The sequence below is a fragment of the Amphibalanus amphitrite genome, unplaced genomic scaffold (assembly GCF_019059575.1).
Source record: "Amphibalanus amphitrite isolate SeventyFive unplaced genomic scaffold, NRLGWU_Aamphi_draft 000482F_arrow, whole genome shotgun sequence".
In the NCBI taxonomy this organism is placed as follows: domain Eukaryota; kingdom Metazoa; phylum Arthropoda; class Thecostraca; order Balanomorpha; family Balanidae; genus Amphibalanus; species Amphibalanus amphitrite.
In genome coordinates, this window is record NW_024881976.1 from 15,255 (window position 1) to 28,355 (window position 13,101).

The window sequence follows — 13,101 nt, forward strand, 5'->3', positions numbered from 1 at the left end:
CTGACAGCTTCGTAACATGTTACGAAGGCACCAAAACTACTTCGTAAATGTTCAAATGGTTGCTAAATTCGAATTCAGCTCCAAAAACTAGGCTAGAAGCATGTAAAACTCGAAAAAGTGAACCGAGGTCACCCGAGGTCACCAAAGGTCAATGACCTGACCTGACCTTCAGCTGACCTTGAAACCCACCGTAATGTATGGGAGCAACATCAAATCACATGTTTGAACGTTTGAAACCACGAAAAGCTTGCAAACGCGCGGCTAATGCGAGCCGACATACGCCGAATCGCGGTTCCAGCCAAACATGGTCTCGGAAAAGAGGTCCCAGGTCAAAGGTCATTTGGGTCAGGGTCAAAAAATTTCAGGGTAGGTGTAAAATTGATTAATGCGAGGGTACTGAAAGTTTCGTCGCGATCGGCCGCTTTTTACGCGAGTTATTCGCGAAAAACCTTAGGGGGGGGGTGTGCCGGCGAGGGTTAAAATTGGGTATCATCGGCCTCCTCTCGTCACGGGCAACACGTTTTTTTCCGCGAAGCTCTAGCTCGATTAGGGGCTGAACGGCAAAGGGGTCCAACGGACCCTCCTCCCCCTCTTTACGATAGACGCTGGCAAAACACCAATATGGGCGATGGTGAAAATACAGCTGCTGTCATAAAAATTCAGCTTGAATCAAAGGTCAGGCTTGCCAAATTTCAGCTCTCGCAGCTATCAACAAAAATAAACATGTGGAGGCGGCAACCGCCTCCCACCCCCCTTCTCCTCTCGGCCACTGCCAGCGAGGTTTTAAGCGTATCATACACGTTACAAAGTATCATATCAAGAGGACCCGCCCCAGCAGTCATATGCACTGAACACAAACTTATTACCCACGCTAGTGTATCGGCACCATAGCACATGGTCGAGACTGTCGTCAGCCACGGACTCGCACTCGACCAACCCTCTGAGCCCGTTGACTTCGGGTGACCTTGACATGTCAAGCCTGATCGGCGGCCGGCCGCTGTCGTGCGGTCGTTACACACGGAGGGGAGGGAGATACAAAGCTCTACGTTAAAGCTGACCTCTGACCTTTCCCTGCGCCCTGGTCACTGACCCCGCTCCATGTCGCTGGGCGGTGGCATGGCGGTGGAAACCGGTTCTAGCCTCTACACATGCCACCATTCTAACCCTCCCCTCCCCACGCTACTACGCGGCGTGGAGTACGCTCGTGCGTAACTGGGCGGAGCAAGGGGGCACGCGATACAGGGGCGGAACTGGTTGCCCTCCCGCTCGCCGAGCGACCAACGACTAATACCCTGGAGAACCGTACATGCATATGCCACAAACGGACTACGAGCACATAACCACGACTGAAGGCAACAAAGAGAACGATCAACTCGTCACTTTTGGTGACATACCATTTGTTTGTTCATAAGATGTCCGAACATATGCCTCCAACCGTGCATAAATGGGTCCACTTCTATTATCATCGGACAGTATGCCGAACGCATTGAAACAAAAACTACATAGAGTTTTTTAAATGAAATATATAGCATTCAGCAACTACATAGTCTGTAAGCATAAACCATTAATTGCCTAGCCACCCCAGAATGTAACTTCTTTCTGGCCTTTCCCGTAATGATTCCAGTAGGCCAAGTTGAACACCAAGAAAGCAATCGGAAACAACAGTTTTGAAAAGTTGTCGATAAAGTTGCCCTTTTTCTTTGCAAAACGTTCAGCGACCCAGTAGACGGACAGCTTCAAGACAGCGAACGGCGTCTTGCCTTCCTCCGGCTGAGTGAGTACAACGACCCGAGGCTGTCTCAGTCCCGCCGCGATCGAGTTGATTCCCAGAACAGTGACGGGCTCTTTCACAGGCTTGGGCTTTCTGTCGCCGTCCTGGGCCAGCGTGAAGCGGAAGTTGTAGGCGAGTGTGAACTCCACCATCGCCAGGAACACGGTGACGATGCAGAAGAACATCCAGATGTCCATGGCCTTCACGTAGGAAACTGGAGGAAGAGAACGCTGGATGGTTGTAAACTGGGTGGCGAGGGTCAGCAGAGAGGTAACGCCGAGCGAGACCCGGCCCGGGACGTTGTCGACAGGAATCCAGAAGCTCAGAAAGGATACAAGGACGATCAGTATTGACGGCAGATACATCTGTACGAAATAGTAGCTGAACTGACGATCGAAAACGAAGTTGGCCTGAATGCAGCTCTGGTTTAGGAAGTAAGATCCTTCGTACATGTAGTCATAGTAGCAGCTGTAAGGGGAGACGTAGTTCAGCTCGTACTGTGGGATCTTGAACTTGAACTTATCAAAGTGGATGGCGAGGGGCTTGAAAGAAAGATTTGCGTAGCGTCCGTCCAAGCTGTAGGACTCAAAGGCCATCACGCAGGCTTGACGGTCCAGAGGGAAAAAGCGGAAATCATACGCGCAGTAAGTGGTCAGCGTAATCCTCTCAGAAAAGAACACCTCGTTAGTTGATTTGGTCAGCTTGAGTCCAGCGTTTCTGCGGTTCACAAAATGGCGACTTGATCTTTTCTCCTGTTTGAAGAAAATATCAGGGATCCAGATTTTATCCAACTGCGCGTGATTGAGCACGATGAAAGGCCGTTTCTCACAGACCGGGTACTTGATCCTGAAGTCCACCCAGTACATCCTGAGGTAGAGGTCGACTGTGAAGTCCTGTCGAAGCTCGTTGATCTCAGTGATGGAGATGATCCACAGCGTGAAGTAGATGTTGAGCGGCACGCCCTTCAGCAGCGGCGGCATCAGCTTGTCGTAGTCGGCAGGAAGGACGTTGTAGGTGGGCTGCTCCACGCAGGTGCTCTCATTGGCATTTTCCTCTGCCGTCAGCCTGAAATATCAGAACAGGCTTAGTATGTTGATGAGCTTTATATCGTGGCAAATTTAGCGCACGGATTCTTCTATTGGCGAATATTTCGAATTATTTGACGAACTTCCTCTATGTACTTGATGGCATAATAGGTTAGCTACATAACTTTTGAAGATATTCGAGTCTCGCCGCATATGAAAGACTAATATCTAAGCTAATATCGTAAGGTATTATGACAAGTAAAGTTATTTATAATTCACTTAACATCAATGCCAACATATGTTTGTACTCACAGTCTTGGGCTATAGCCGTCCTCCGCTTGGCAGATAGTCAGATGAATACAGCGCTGCAGCAACAGCAGCAGTAGCAGGCACTTCATCGTTCTCTGGCTGACTTCAGAGCAGATTGTAGGATCTCATCTCATCGCAGACGACTATGGGCGGTGAGACGGTCTCGTGCCGACTACCGTCGGTCCCAACGGCGACTGAGCCGCGACTGACCCGAGTGACCGGTTCATCGGTGCTGCACCTCCCCTCCCCCCCCACCACAGTGCGCCCCAACCCCGAACTGAACACGGCCTAACAGCGTGAGCGATACTGATCTCGAACAAACATGCGTGGCAACGCTTATGGTCCACTCGACAGGAAGTCTCATCAGCCGTGAGCTGTTCATCCATGCACAATGGAGTTGACCTGATCTCGATAGGACTGATCGTTTTGCTGATGGTTCGTGTAGTGAGCTTCGATTATCGATCTGGGACTGGTTCCATCGGCAGAGCGGCACCGAAGTTTGAGTGGTCAGTTGCTGTGGCGATCAAATTAGATGAGAAAAACGATGAATTGGCTTTTCGATTGATAAAGAATATCGCGTTGGATTGAGGTTGGATCGTTAAAGCGTGATGTCGGGAAACTGAATGGCCACAAAAGCATTGATAAGCAATAGCATCAAAGCCAAAGGTCAACGAATATGACCAAAACTGGTAGATTGGTGCACTCTTACTTATTGGCAACGATAAAACGTCCCCTGCTGCACAAAAGCACGTCAATCCAATCAGAATCTACAGTGCTGAAGGCCGAAGTGGTCTAAAGTGAAGTAAAGTGAAGTGAAGTATGCAAAGCGCAATTGATTGGACAACATGATGCTGCTCCATTTTGCAGTTGATAAGCATTAGACATGGGTGTAATCGTGCTTACAATGTGCGCATTACATTTTCATAGAGCCTAATCATTTCTTGAACTTGACTTCGGTGTGTTAATGAATTTACGTCCATGTAATTTAGCGTCCATTCGCTGCATTTGTTGACTTATACATATCTCGCTTCCAGAGAAAGTCTACATTTCAGCCCCGGTACCTCTGTTTGGCAATATATTTAGCAAACACGTCGGACAGATGCTGATAGATTTCAGTAAAGTCTAGCAACAAAGAGAGCACGTTTTCAACATAGACACACAAAACGATACGCCAGCTTTACAGTACCTATATTATGCAACTGCTGCATCGTGCAACATAGTTATAGCTAAAAGTACCTCATGCCTATTGTACAGAACATGCTTAGCATAGCTTCTTGTCATTATCTACCGCTGAAATAAATAACAAGTACCTAAATGCTATCCAGGACATGTCAGCCATTGAACCTTCCTCTTATCACCTGTTATCACTCTAATACCCCATAAATATGAGCTACTTGATGTCAAAACGCTTATCCAGTGCATCGTCGCACCGAGGTCTACGCAAATATCTAACTAAGACATGCACATGCTGGTACGTATATACTGTGCAGAGCAAAGGGGCACACACATTGTTTATCGCTGCAGCGGTTTCCCCATCACTCGCAGGAATAAGAACGGCAGGTATCTGAATCTACTTTACCAGTAAAACGCCTTTTGGGCGAAGAACGAGCGAGCGAGATAGTGAGCCCTGCACGTGCGGAAGGGCGAGAGGGTGCTTCCAACGGGCTTGCACAAAGCACCCTTCTAACCGGTCGCTAGCGGTGTGCCAAATTTGAACGCAATCGGCCCAGCCGTTCCTGAGATCAGGAAGCGGCATTCTGCACGTGCGCACGTGCAAACGGGGTCCAAAATGACTTTTGCACGGCACCCTACTAACTGGTCCCCAACCGTGTACCAAATTTGAGCGCAATCGGCCCAGCCGTTCTCGAGATCTGGAAACGCCCCCTGCACGTGCGCACGTGCAGTAGCACCTTAACCGCAACACATGGGAATGCATTGCCTGCTGGGTGCCTACCTGTATGCCAAGTTTCAGCGAAATCGCCCCAGTAATTACCGAGTTACTGAAATGGGAACAAATTTGGCACCTCTTATTGTTGTATTTTGCACGGTCACCCCCAGTGCACGTGCACTGGGGGTGACCCACATGCATCGAGAGTATCCCATTTTGGGTAGAAGGGATGCTGCTACCCTACAAAAATTACCGCAAGTCAATCGCCCAAGCGGCTGCTGAGATATGAGCCTCTCAAAATCACTACTTTTGCAAAACAGCTTGAAAACCCTTGACTTTTCACGTGGCACGTGCCACGACGGTCACTGAGATGTATCAAAAGTAGTCAATTACGGGGTAGAAGGGATGGGGCTACCCAACAAAAAAGACCGCAGGCCAATCGGTCCAGCGGTTGCTGAGATATAAGCCTCTCAAAAGCGTTACAGGCCGGGCCGGGCCGGGCCGGGCCGGGCCGGGCCGGGCCGCTCATACTGAGATTTTTCCGTTATATTGAAAAGACTTCGCTTCGCTCGCTGCGCTCGCTCGCTCGTAATAACCATTGGTCGTACACATTCATATCATCCCTTGTCTGTTGTAAATTATGTAGCGCTATATACCTATCCCATATCTATCCTACTATATAGCTGCGTTGAAATACGCTCTTTTGGTAGCCACAGTCCAAAGCAAATGCTGTTGACTGAATATGTCTTTCATTGTCGTTTGTCAATGCTCATAACCATGCTGATATGCACTTCTGGCGAAGGCAGCACATTCTGGTGGCAATGTTACTGTCCCTGTATGTAACATGCTAGTGATTGTGATGCTGTTTGATATCGTCGAACACAATCTGCATGGGGCAAGCTTTACTACAGCATACGAATAACCTCCCTTAGGACTGCGAGCCTTGCCCTAAATGCCCTCTCCCACAGTAAGTCCTTTTCGGACCTACTTTGGGAAAGGCCCGAAGAGGATCTATCCAAGGTCTGATTTTCTGTTTCTTTTACTCTACGTTCCTCCCGGCCCGGCGGGTAAACTCCGGAAACAGATGCTTAAGGTTGATGAAAGTGATGTCCTCCTGATCAGAGAGAGGTACAGGCGTTACCGGTCGCCAGCCGGACAGTGGAGGGTGAAAATCGACCCCGGTGTCGGAGTCTGCCGTCCTGGAGGGAGTGTCAGTCTGCCAGGTCCAGACCCCAGGGGTTGGCGCTGGCCCAGGTGCCGCAGGCGTGGGTCGCGGCTGTGCGACAGGGGCTCGTTGGAGGGATGGCCGAGGGATAGGGGCTGGTGGAAAACCACGTCGTGGTGTGAAAGCGGGGAAGAAAGGGGAATTAGGGTAGCCGCTAAGACCTAGGTTGGTGACGGTTGGTGACGGTGAGAATGAGAAGTCTGGCTTTGGAGTTGTGATGTGAATAGTTGCTGGCTTGCGGCGAGGAAGACTGGCGAAAGGCCTTTCTTCTAGAGGGACATTGCCATCTACCGTCGGTAGGCTTTCGTCAGCTCCTAGCGTCAGCGCCTCAGGAGCTGGGATATTTTCCAGAAGTTCAATGTCTTCTTCAGCAGGTCGAGCTTCCACCACTAGTTTCCGCTTTCCTCCGGGATGACTGACCACTTTCCCTCTCCCGATTATCTCCGGTTTGCCGCCGGGTCGCCTTCGAACGAACACAGCCGTCTTCTCTCGGACCTGGCCGACTGTCTTCCTGATCCAGCCCTTCAGTCCCTGACGAGCCAGCTCGGCCGTCTCTGGATTCACAAACCCGAGGACTTTCTCTAGGGTTGAATTGGCTGGCCTAGGACTGACATTCTGAACGCTTTGACTGGGTGAGAGGTGTTCCGTATCTTCTTCAGATTCCAGGGTGTTCACATCGGTTTCATCAGAAAGGCTTTCGTGCGTTTCATCGTTTGGGGCGATGAATGTTGAAGGCGGCTGTTTTCTATTTTGACCCAGCGCTGAAATTGATGATTTTTCTGTTTGACCAGTCCCAAATACCGACCTTTCGGTTTCTTGGCTAATAGGTGGTCCTGCAAGTACAGAACGCAATAAGTGCTCCTCAGCCTTTGTCCGAGCACCAAGGTCACTGGTTCTCTCACCCGGTGCATTGTCTTCTATTCCTGCGCCATCCCTAGTATTTGAGACACTGTTTAGTGGGGACGGAATCTGCTGTGCATCAAGCGATGCTACCACAGGAGGGCTCTCGCCATCATCTGGTATAGGCTCAGGCGCCACAGTTGGAATAAATTTCACATCAGGATGGTAGGTGGTGACGGTTGGCGTGACGTCGCTAATATCCAAATCCTCCGTGGGAGGAGGGGTTGTATAGTCAAGACTTTCTAGATTCTTGGTGGTTGCAGGCGATGACGGCTCGAAGGTCTCTGGGCTCTCTGTGGAATGAGAGGTTGTGAAGTCTAGCTCGAGTGGACTCTCCGCAGATCTAGGGGATGTTGTTTCTGGAACGTATGGAGTTTCTGTCGTCGGTGGATCAGTGACATCATCTAGGGTCGTAGGATTTTCTGTTGTAGTAGAGGGAGCATCGAGATCCTTCGCGGATGAAACAGCAAGAGACGGTTGGCGCAGCCTTGTTGGCAAGCGTCGTCTAGATGGCCGTCGCCTTCGTGGAACCGGGGAAGTCGTGGTGGGTGTCGTGGGAGGCGGCGTGGTGGTTGTCGTAGGAGGCGGCGTGGTGGTGGTTGGCTTTCGTCGCACCGGGCGAGGCCTTCTCAGCCTGTTTCTAAGACGAGTTCTGAAAGACGGTCGGCGGCGAGATGAAGACGTGCGGAATCGATTCCGTCTTCTGGGTTCTTCCTTTTCTGTGTCTTCCTTGTCCGTGACATATTCTGGATCCTGCGATTGGGGCAAGTTTTCGGCTTGGTCTTGCAACAACGTCTCTTCGTCGTATTGTTCGGTAGTGGTGTCTATGCTACTTTCTGCCGTGGAAATGTTGTCTGTTATGTCTAGAAGATCATGATCATGATTTGATGCATCTGTTCCCAAGAATGGATACTCACTGTCATATTCTATAGTAGATGTAAGATCTTCTTCTGGAATAGGTGTAGTTTCCAAAATGTCTTCCGTGGGGGAGAGCGATGGTGGTGTGAGGACATCGCTAGCAGTGTAGTTCTGCTGTAAGTGGTCATCCATGTTTTCTTTTTCATGTTCATCTGCGATAACATGACCTGGGAACCTTATAGGATTTTGTAATCTTACTCCGCCTGGACCATTCCTTCGCCTGGACTGTTGACGGTCGCCTGGCCTCAATGCTTGGCTTACATCGGATCTGTCGAACGGTTCATCCAAAGATGGACTTCTAGTGGTTATCTCGAATGTGGAATCATCTTTCGGAACCGAAGAAACTGTAGGCAATGAAGATTGTCTTGAAACGGATGTCGGGAGGAAGGGCCGTGAAGCCTTTACGCCGGTGCCCCTATTCAACGCTTCATCCTCATCAGGATCTAGTGCATCATCGCCGGACGCCGCGGCAGTTCTCCTAAGATTACTTGGAAACGAAAGTCCTGCTCGCTTTCCGTTTTCTAAAGATGGTGTCCTTGGAGTCGCAGCATCACCACTATTTGAGTCAGTAGTTGAGTCATCACCTGCTGCGCCCATTTTCCGCCTCACCCATGCATCCAGACCCTGTCTTGCCATATCCGCCGCCTGTGGATCGATGACACTCAATACATTCTCTAGTTTCGTACCAGAGGCCACCGAGTATACCGCCGTGCTTCTGGCATCTGTTGGTCTTCCAGGAGCCGTACTAACATGGAGATGATTTTGTTTCTCTGCGTTATTCTGGCTGGGATTGAGAGTTTCATGAACATTTTGAGTTGGCCAGGATTCACTCCCTTGAACGTTATCGGCACCCGAATGATGTTCTTCGTGATCTTCGTGTGCATCTTTGAGCAGATCTTTTACCACCAATTTCAGAAAATCGTGGGCTTCATCGTGGCTGTCATCAGTTCCAGTCTCAGGCTCCATTGCACTCATCTTGTTTGAGACAGAATGCATGGAGTGCATGACGTCATCCACAGTAATGCTGTTGCTAACATCGCTCGGCAAGGAACTTTTGGCGTCATTCAGGAGATGCTCGACAATGTGACGAAGGACTGTGTGCGCGCTGCCGGCGTTGATGTGGTCAACATTTTCCCGTGGGCGAGGACGACGCCGACGAACGAACCTGATCTTTTTCACTCTCTTTCCAGATGGAAGAACAGGTCTTGCTTCGGGTGCCAAGTCATACTCCAGCGGCTGCGGTGTCGTTAACTCCACCTCTTCATCCGTGTCTTGTCCTTCATTGTTGCCCTGGACGCTCTGTGAAGCTTCCTGATTGTCTGGAAAGCGTGATTCGTTGTCGGCATACCCTCTATCGCCATTTTCAGAAGATGTAGGGATGTTAACCGGTTCTTCGATGTCAGGACTTAGCGAGTTGATTGGATTTTGACCAATGGGCCTTGGTAAGGTAGTCTGGATTTCTTGGGGATCTGTCGAAGGAAATATTAGCTGTGGACGTTTCAGAGGTGAGGTATCGGACGAAGGACGTACCCGCCGCCGTGAAGCAAGCAAATGGAGGAAGGCGTCATCATTTGGTGGATGGAACGTTGTGACCTCTGGTTCCTCCTCATCTCCATCAAAGATTGTTGTAAGGTCTGACTCAATGGTAGGATAATGCGTTGTTATTTCTAGCTGGTGTGCAGTTGCTATGGTCTCGGGTGCAAATGTGTCGGTTTGCTGGTCAGAGAACGTTTCCTGGGACTGTGACTGAAACGATGACAGCGGTGCTTCTGGTGACGCTGGTTCCGGCGAATGTGCCATCGAAGATGCTGACTGTGGAACAGCGACCAATGAGTCAGAAAGAGCTTGCTGTACAACGATGTCAGACAAGCGATGTCCACCTTTCCAACGTGTCGAGGGATTTCCTTGCACAGTTTTGTCCTCAAATCGTTTCTTTCCAAATGGTGGGCGCCGTTTCAGATCCTTCGTCACGCTTAGACGGAATGGGTTGTTGGCTCGAAGGCGATGGAAGGCGGCTTCCAAAGCTTTGGCCACCTGTTCTTCGTCTTTTGAGCCACTAGTTCCGACGGATTTGGCATGAGAAGAAGATGATGGCGATGAAGGTTCGGAAGAGGGTGTTGGCTCAGTTATGGGATAGACTGGCGTTGCATCGGATGATAAAGAACTGGTTCGTTCTGTCGTTAGTGGGAAGTGTGAAGTCGTAGTTGGCGTTTCTGTGGTGAGTTCGCCATTCAGGAAAGTGTCTGGTGCTGTCGTGGGATCTGGGCTGGGAGGCTCGGTCTGCCCGAAGATCAACTGCACTATATTCGTAATATACTCGTCAGGATCGGAGTTGTTGAGAGGCTCGTGATGCAGAACGATGTGATCAGCAGTACTCTGAGGATGAGTCGTTAGTCTCGCGCTGAAGATATTGTCTGACTCCACCCCTGGCACAGTCTGAGGAACGAATGGAACGCGATTAGCAATCCGCTGGGAACCCGCACCCACCTCGTTCCCTGGAGTCTGGAAAGCTGAGCCACTCTGGAAGAGTCGTTGGGTGGTCTCTGTTTCATAAAGGAAATCTCTCAGCTCACTATCCGGGACAGACTCAATGGTACCATTTGGATACTCGAATTCGTATTGGTAGACAAAGTGGCCATCAGGTTCTCCCTGAGAGAAAAGGCCATAAAAATTTTGCCCTTGCGATGAAGCACTTCCAGGTCCCACTGGCTGTCTTATAGAAACCGATAACGACACCCCTCCCTTGACCTCAAGCAGCCGTTCGGCGAGCTCAATTTCTCCCCGCAGTTTCTCGACCTCCGACTCGGGGATAGCGCTGCTGCTCCCGTCTGGGTGTTGATACATGTACTCGAAGAAGAAGTCGTCATCTTCAGGTGTCTCACTGGTAACCTGGGTCGCAGAGGGTCTCTGCGCTGCGACTGATTGGGAGTCAGACCAGTACCAGTTGTTGTGTGTCTGATGTTCTGGGTCGTCACGCGGCGATCGAGCCACACGGGCGTGATGACCGCCCAGCGTAGAGTCGTCAGACGCCAGAAGTAGTAGCAGCTGCGATAGTGAAGGAACGGCAGCCAAGCTGGGCTTCTGAAAATCGCAACAAAATCAAGTCAGGGATGTTGAACTGTTGCGTTATTTTTTGTATAAAACTGCCAAACTGTTTACATCATGCTGCACAAATACTATAACGTCATACTAGATATCATATCATGCGTCTATAGTTATCATATCATATCATGTACTGCAATACAGCTTATTCATACGAGAGAACCTAAAAGTAAGCTGGATCGTTTCATATGGGGAAATCGAGTTGCATTTCGGCTCCCTCTGCTTAGAACAAGTTATTCTTCGTTTTGACGTTATTTATTCTACTTGATATTACAGCTCAGCCAGTGGCGGATCCAAGGGGGGGTCACATGGGTCATGCCCCCCCTTGAGGCCCGGGGGCCCAAAGACCTGCCAGGGGCACCACCGGCCTATCAGGGTTATCACAGTCCTGACAGGGGCACCACAGGCCTAGCAGGGACACCACGGGCCTGGTGCCCCTGGGCCCTGACAGGACTGTAACGCCCCTGACAAGCCTGAAGTGTCCCCGGCAGGCACGTGGTGCCCCTGACAGGCCTGAGGCGCCCCTGCAAGGCCGGTGGTGCCTTGCTAGGCCTGTGGTGCCCCTGGCAGGCCTGTGGTGCCCCTGACAGGCTTGCGGTGCCCTTGGAAGGACTGTGGTGTCCCTGGGCCCTGACAAGCCTGAGGTGCCCCTGACAGGCCCAAGGTGCCCCTGCGAGGCCGGTGGTGCCCCTGGCAGGTCTGTGGTGCCCCTGGCAGGTCTGTGGCGCCCCTGGCAGACCTGTGTTGACTGGTGCCCCTGCTAGGTCGCTGGTGCCCCTCACAGACCTGTGGTGCCCCTGGGCATTGACAAGCCTGAGATGCCTGGCTATGACAGGCTCGTGGTGCCCCTGATAGACCAGTGGTGCCCTTGCTAGACCTGTAGTGCCCCTGGCAGGCCTCTGGTGCCCCTGCGCCCGGAGAGGACTATGGTGCCCCTGAAAAGCCTGAAGTGCCTCTCGACAGGCCCGTGGTGCCCCTGACAGGCCCAAGTTACCCATGCAAGGTCGGTGGTGCTCCTGGCGGGCCTCTGGTGCCCCTGGCAGGTCTGTGGTGCCCCTGGCAGGCCTGTGTTGACTGGTGCCCCTGCTAGGCCGCTGGTGCCCCTCACAGGCCTGCGGTGCCCCTGGAAGGACTGTGGTGCCCCTGCCCCTAGGGGTGCTCATGGGCCCAACAGGCCCGTTGTGCCCCTGACAGGCCTGTCGTGTATACTTGCTAGACCTGTGGTGCCCCTGCTTCCTGGCAGGCCAGTGGTGCCCCTACAAGGCCGTAGGTGCCCCTGACAGGTTTGTGGTGTCCCTGGAAGGACTTTGGTGCCCCTGACAAGCCTGAAGTGTCAAGGACAGACCCTTTAGACGCCAGGGTCAAGTTCGTCGGACTGACAACGATTCGCTTACCCGATAACGTTCCTGGTAAGTACTCACTACTCAGCGTCCACAACATATATACACATAGCACATTCATATATACTTGCAGTTGCTTACAAGTTGGTAAATGTGGTTGTGGCTAAGAGTTAAGATACTGACTAAACATAAAAAATAAAAAGAAAAAAACTGAAAATGGGGGCACCACCAAAATGAAGTGGACGAAATCCGTTGAGTTTTTAATTTTGGGTATAGGTAGGGGCACCACTTCGATTCATGACCCTCCCCTTGGAATTTTCCTGGATCCGCCCCTGAGCTCAGCAACAGGTATAGAGTGAAGCTCTGTACGCATATGCGTTTGGCTAAAAAAGTGATGCAAAAAAAACAGAGAATACCTATAGGTACAAAGGATGAACTGTACGCCGAACATGAAAAACAAATTTATTTCTGCTTATATATGGCTTGCCGGGAAATAGGAAAGAAGGTGTACGGCTTTCTCCTTACCAGAATTGGTGGTCTCGTTGTGGCATCCTTTTCGGTCTGAGGATTAGGTGTAAAGGCTTTACATAGAACTCAATGGATATTTAGCCCATTTTTAGACA

General features: G+C 50.9%; 2 protein-coding genes across 2 annotated transcripts in view; both read right to left on the reverse strand.

Moving 5' to 3' along the window:
- Nucleotides 1–1,572: 1,572 nt before the first annotated feature.
- On the reverse strand, nucleotides 1,573–3,194 carry LOC122392341 (glycine receptor subunit alphaZ1-like). The gene is made up of 2 exons (XM_043387100.1): nucleotides 3,109–3,194; nucleotides 1,573–2,836 (listed from the first exon to the last, which is right to left on the reverse strand). Exons 1-2 carry the CDS (start codon nucleotides 3,192–3,194, stop codon nucleotides 1,573–1,575), a joined length of 1,350 nt encoding a protein of 449 aa, XP_043243035.1.
- A 4,429-nt stretch (nucleotides 3,195–7,623) lies between these two features.
- LOC122392338 overlaps nucleotides 7,624–13,101 on the reverse strand; it is an 88,510-nt gene continuing 83,032 nt past the window's right edge. Inside the window, exons 22-23 of the mRNA XM_043387097.1 lie at nucleotides 10,919–11,117; nucleotides 7,624–7,758 (exon numbers count right to left, since the gene is read on the reverse strand). Of these exons, the coding sequence (XP_043243032.1) occupies nucleotides 7,624–7,758; nucleotides 10,919–11,117 (334 nt within the window). The remainder of the gene's footprint in view (nucleotides 7,759–10,918; nucleotides 11,118–13,101) is intronic.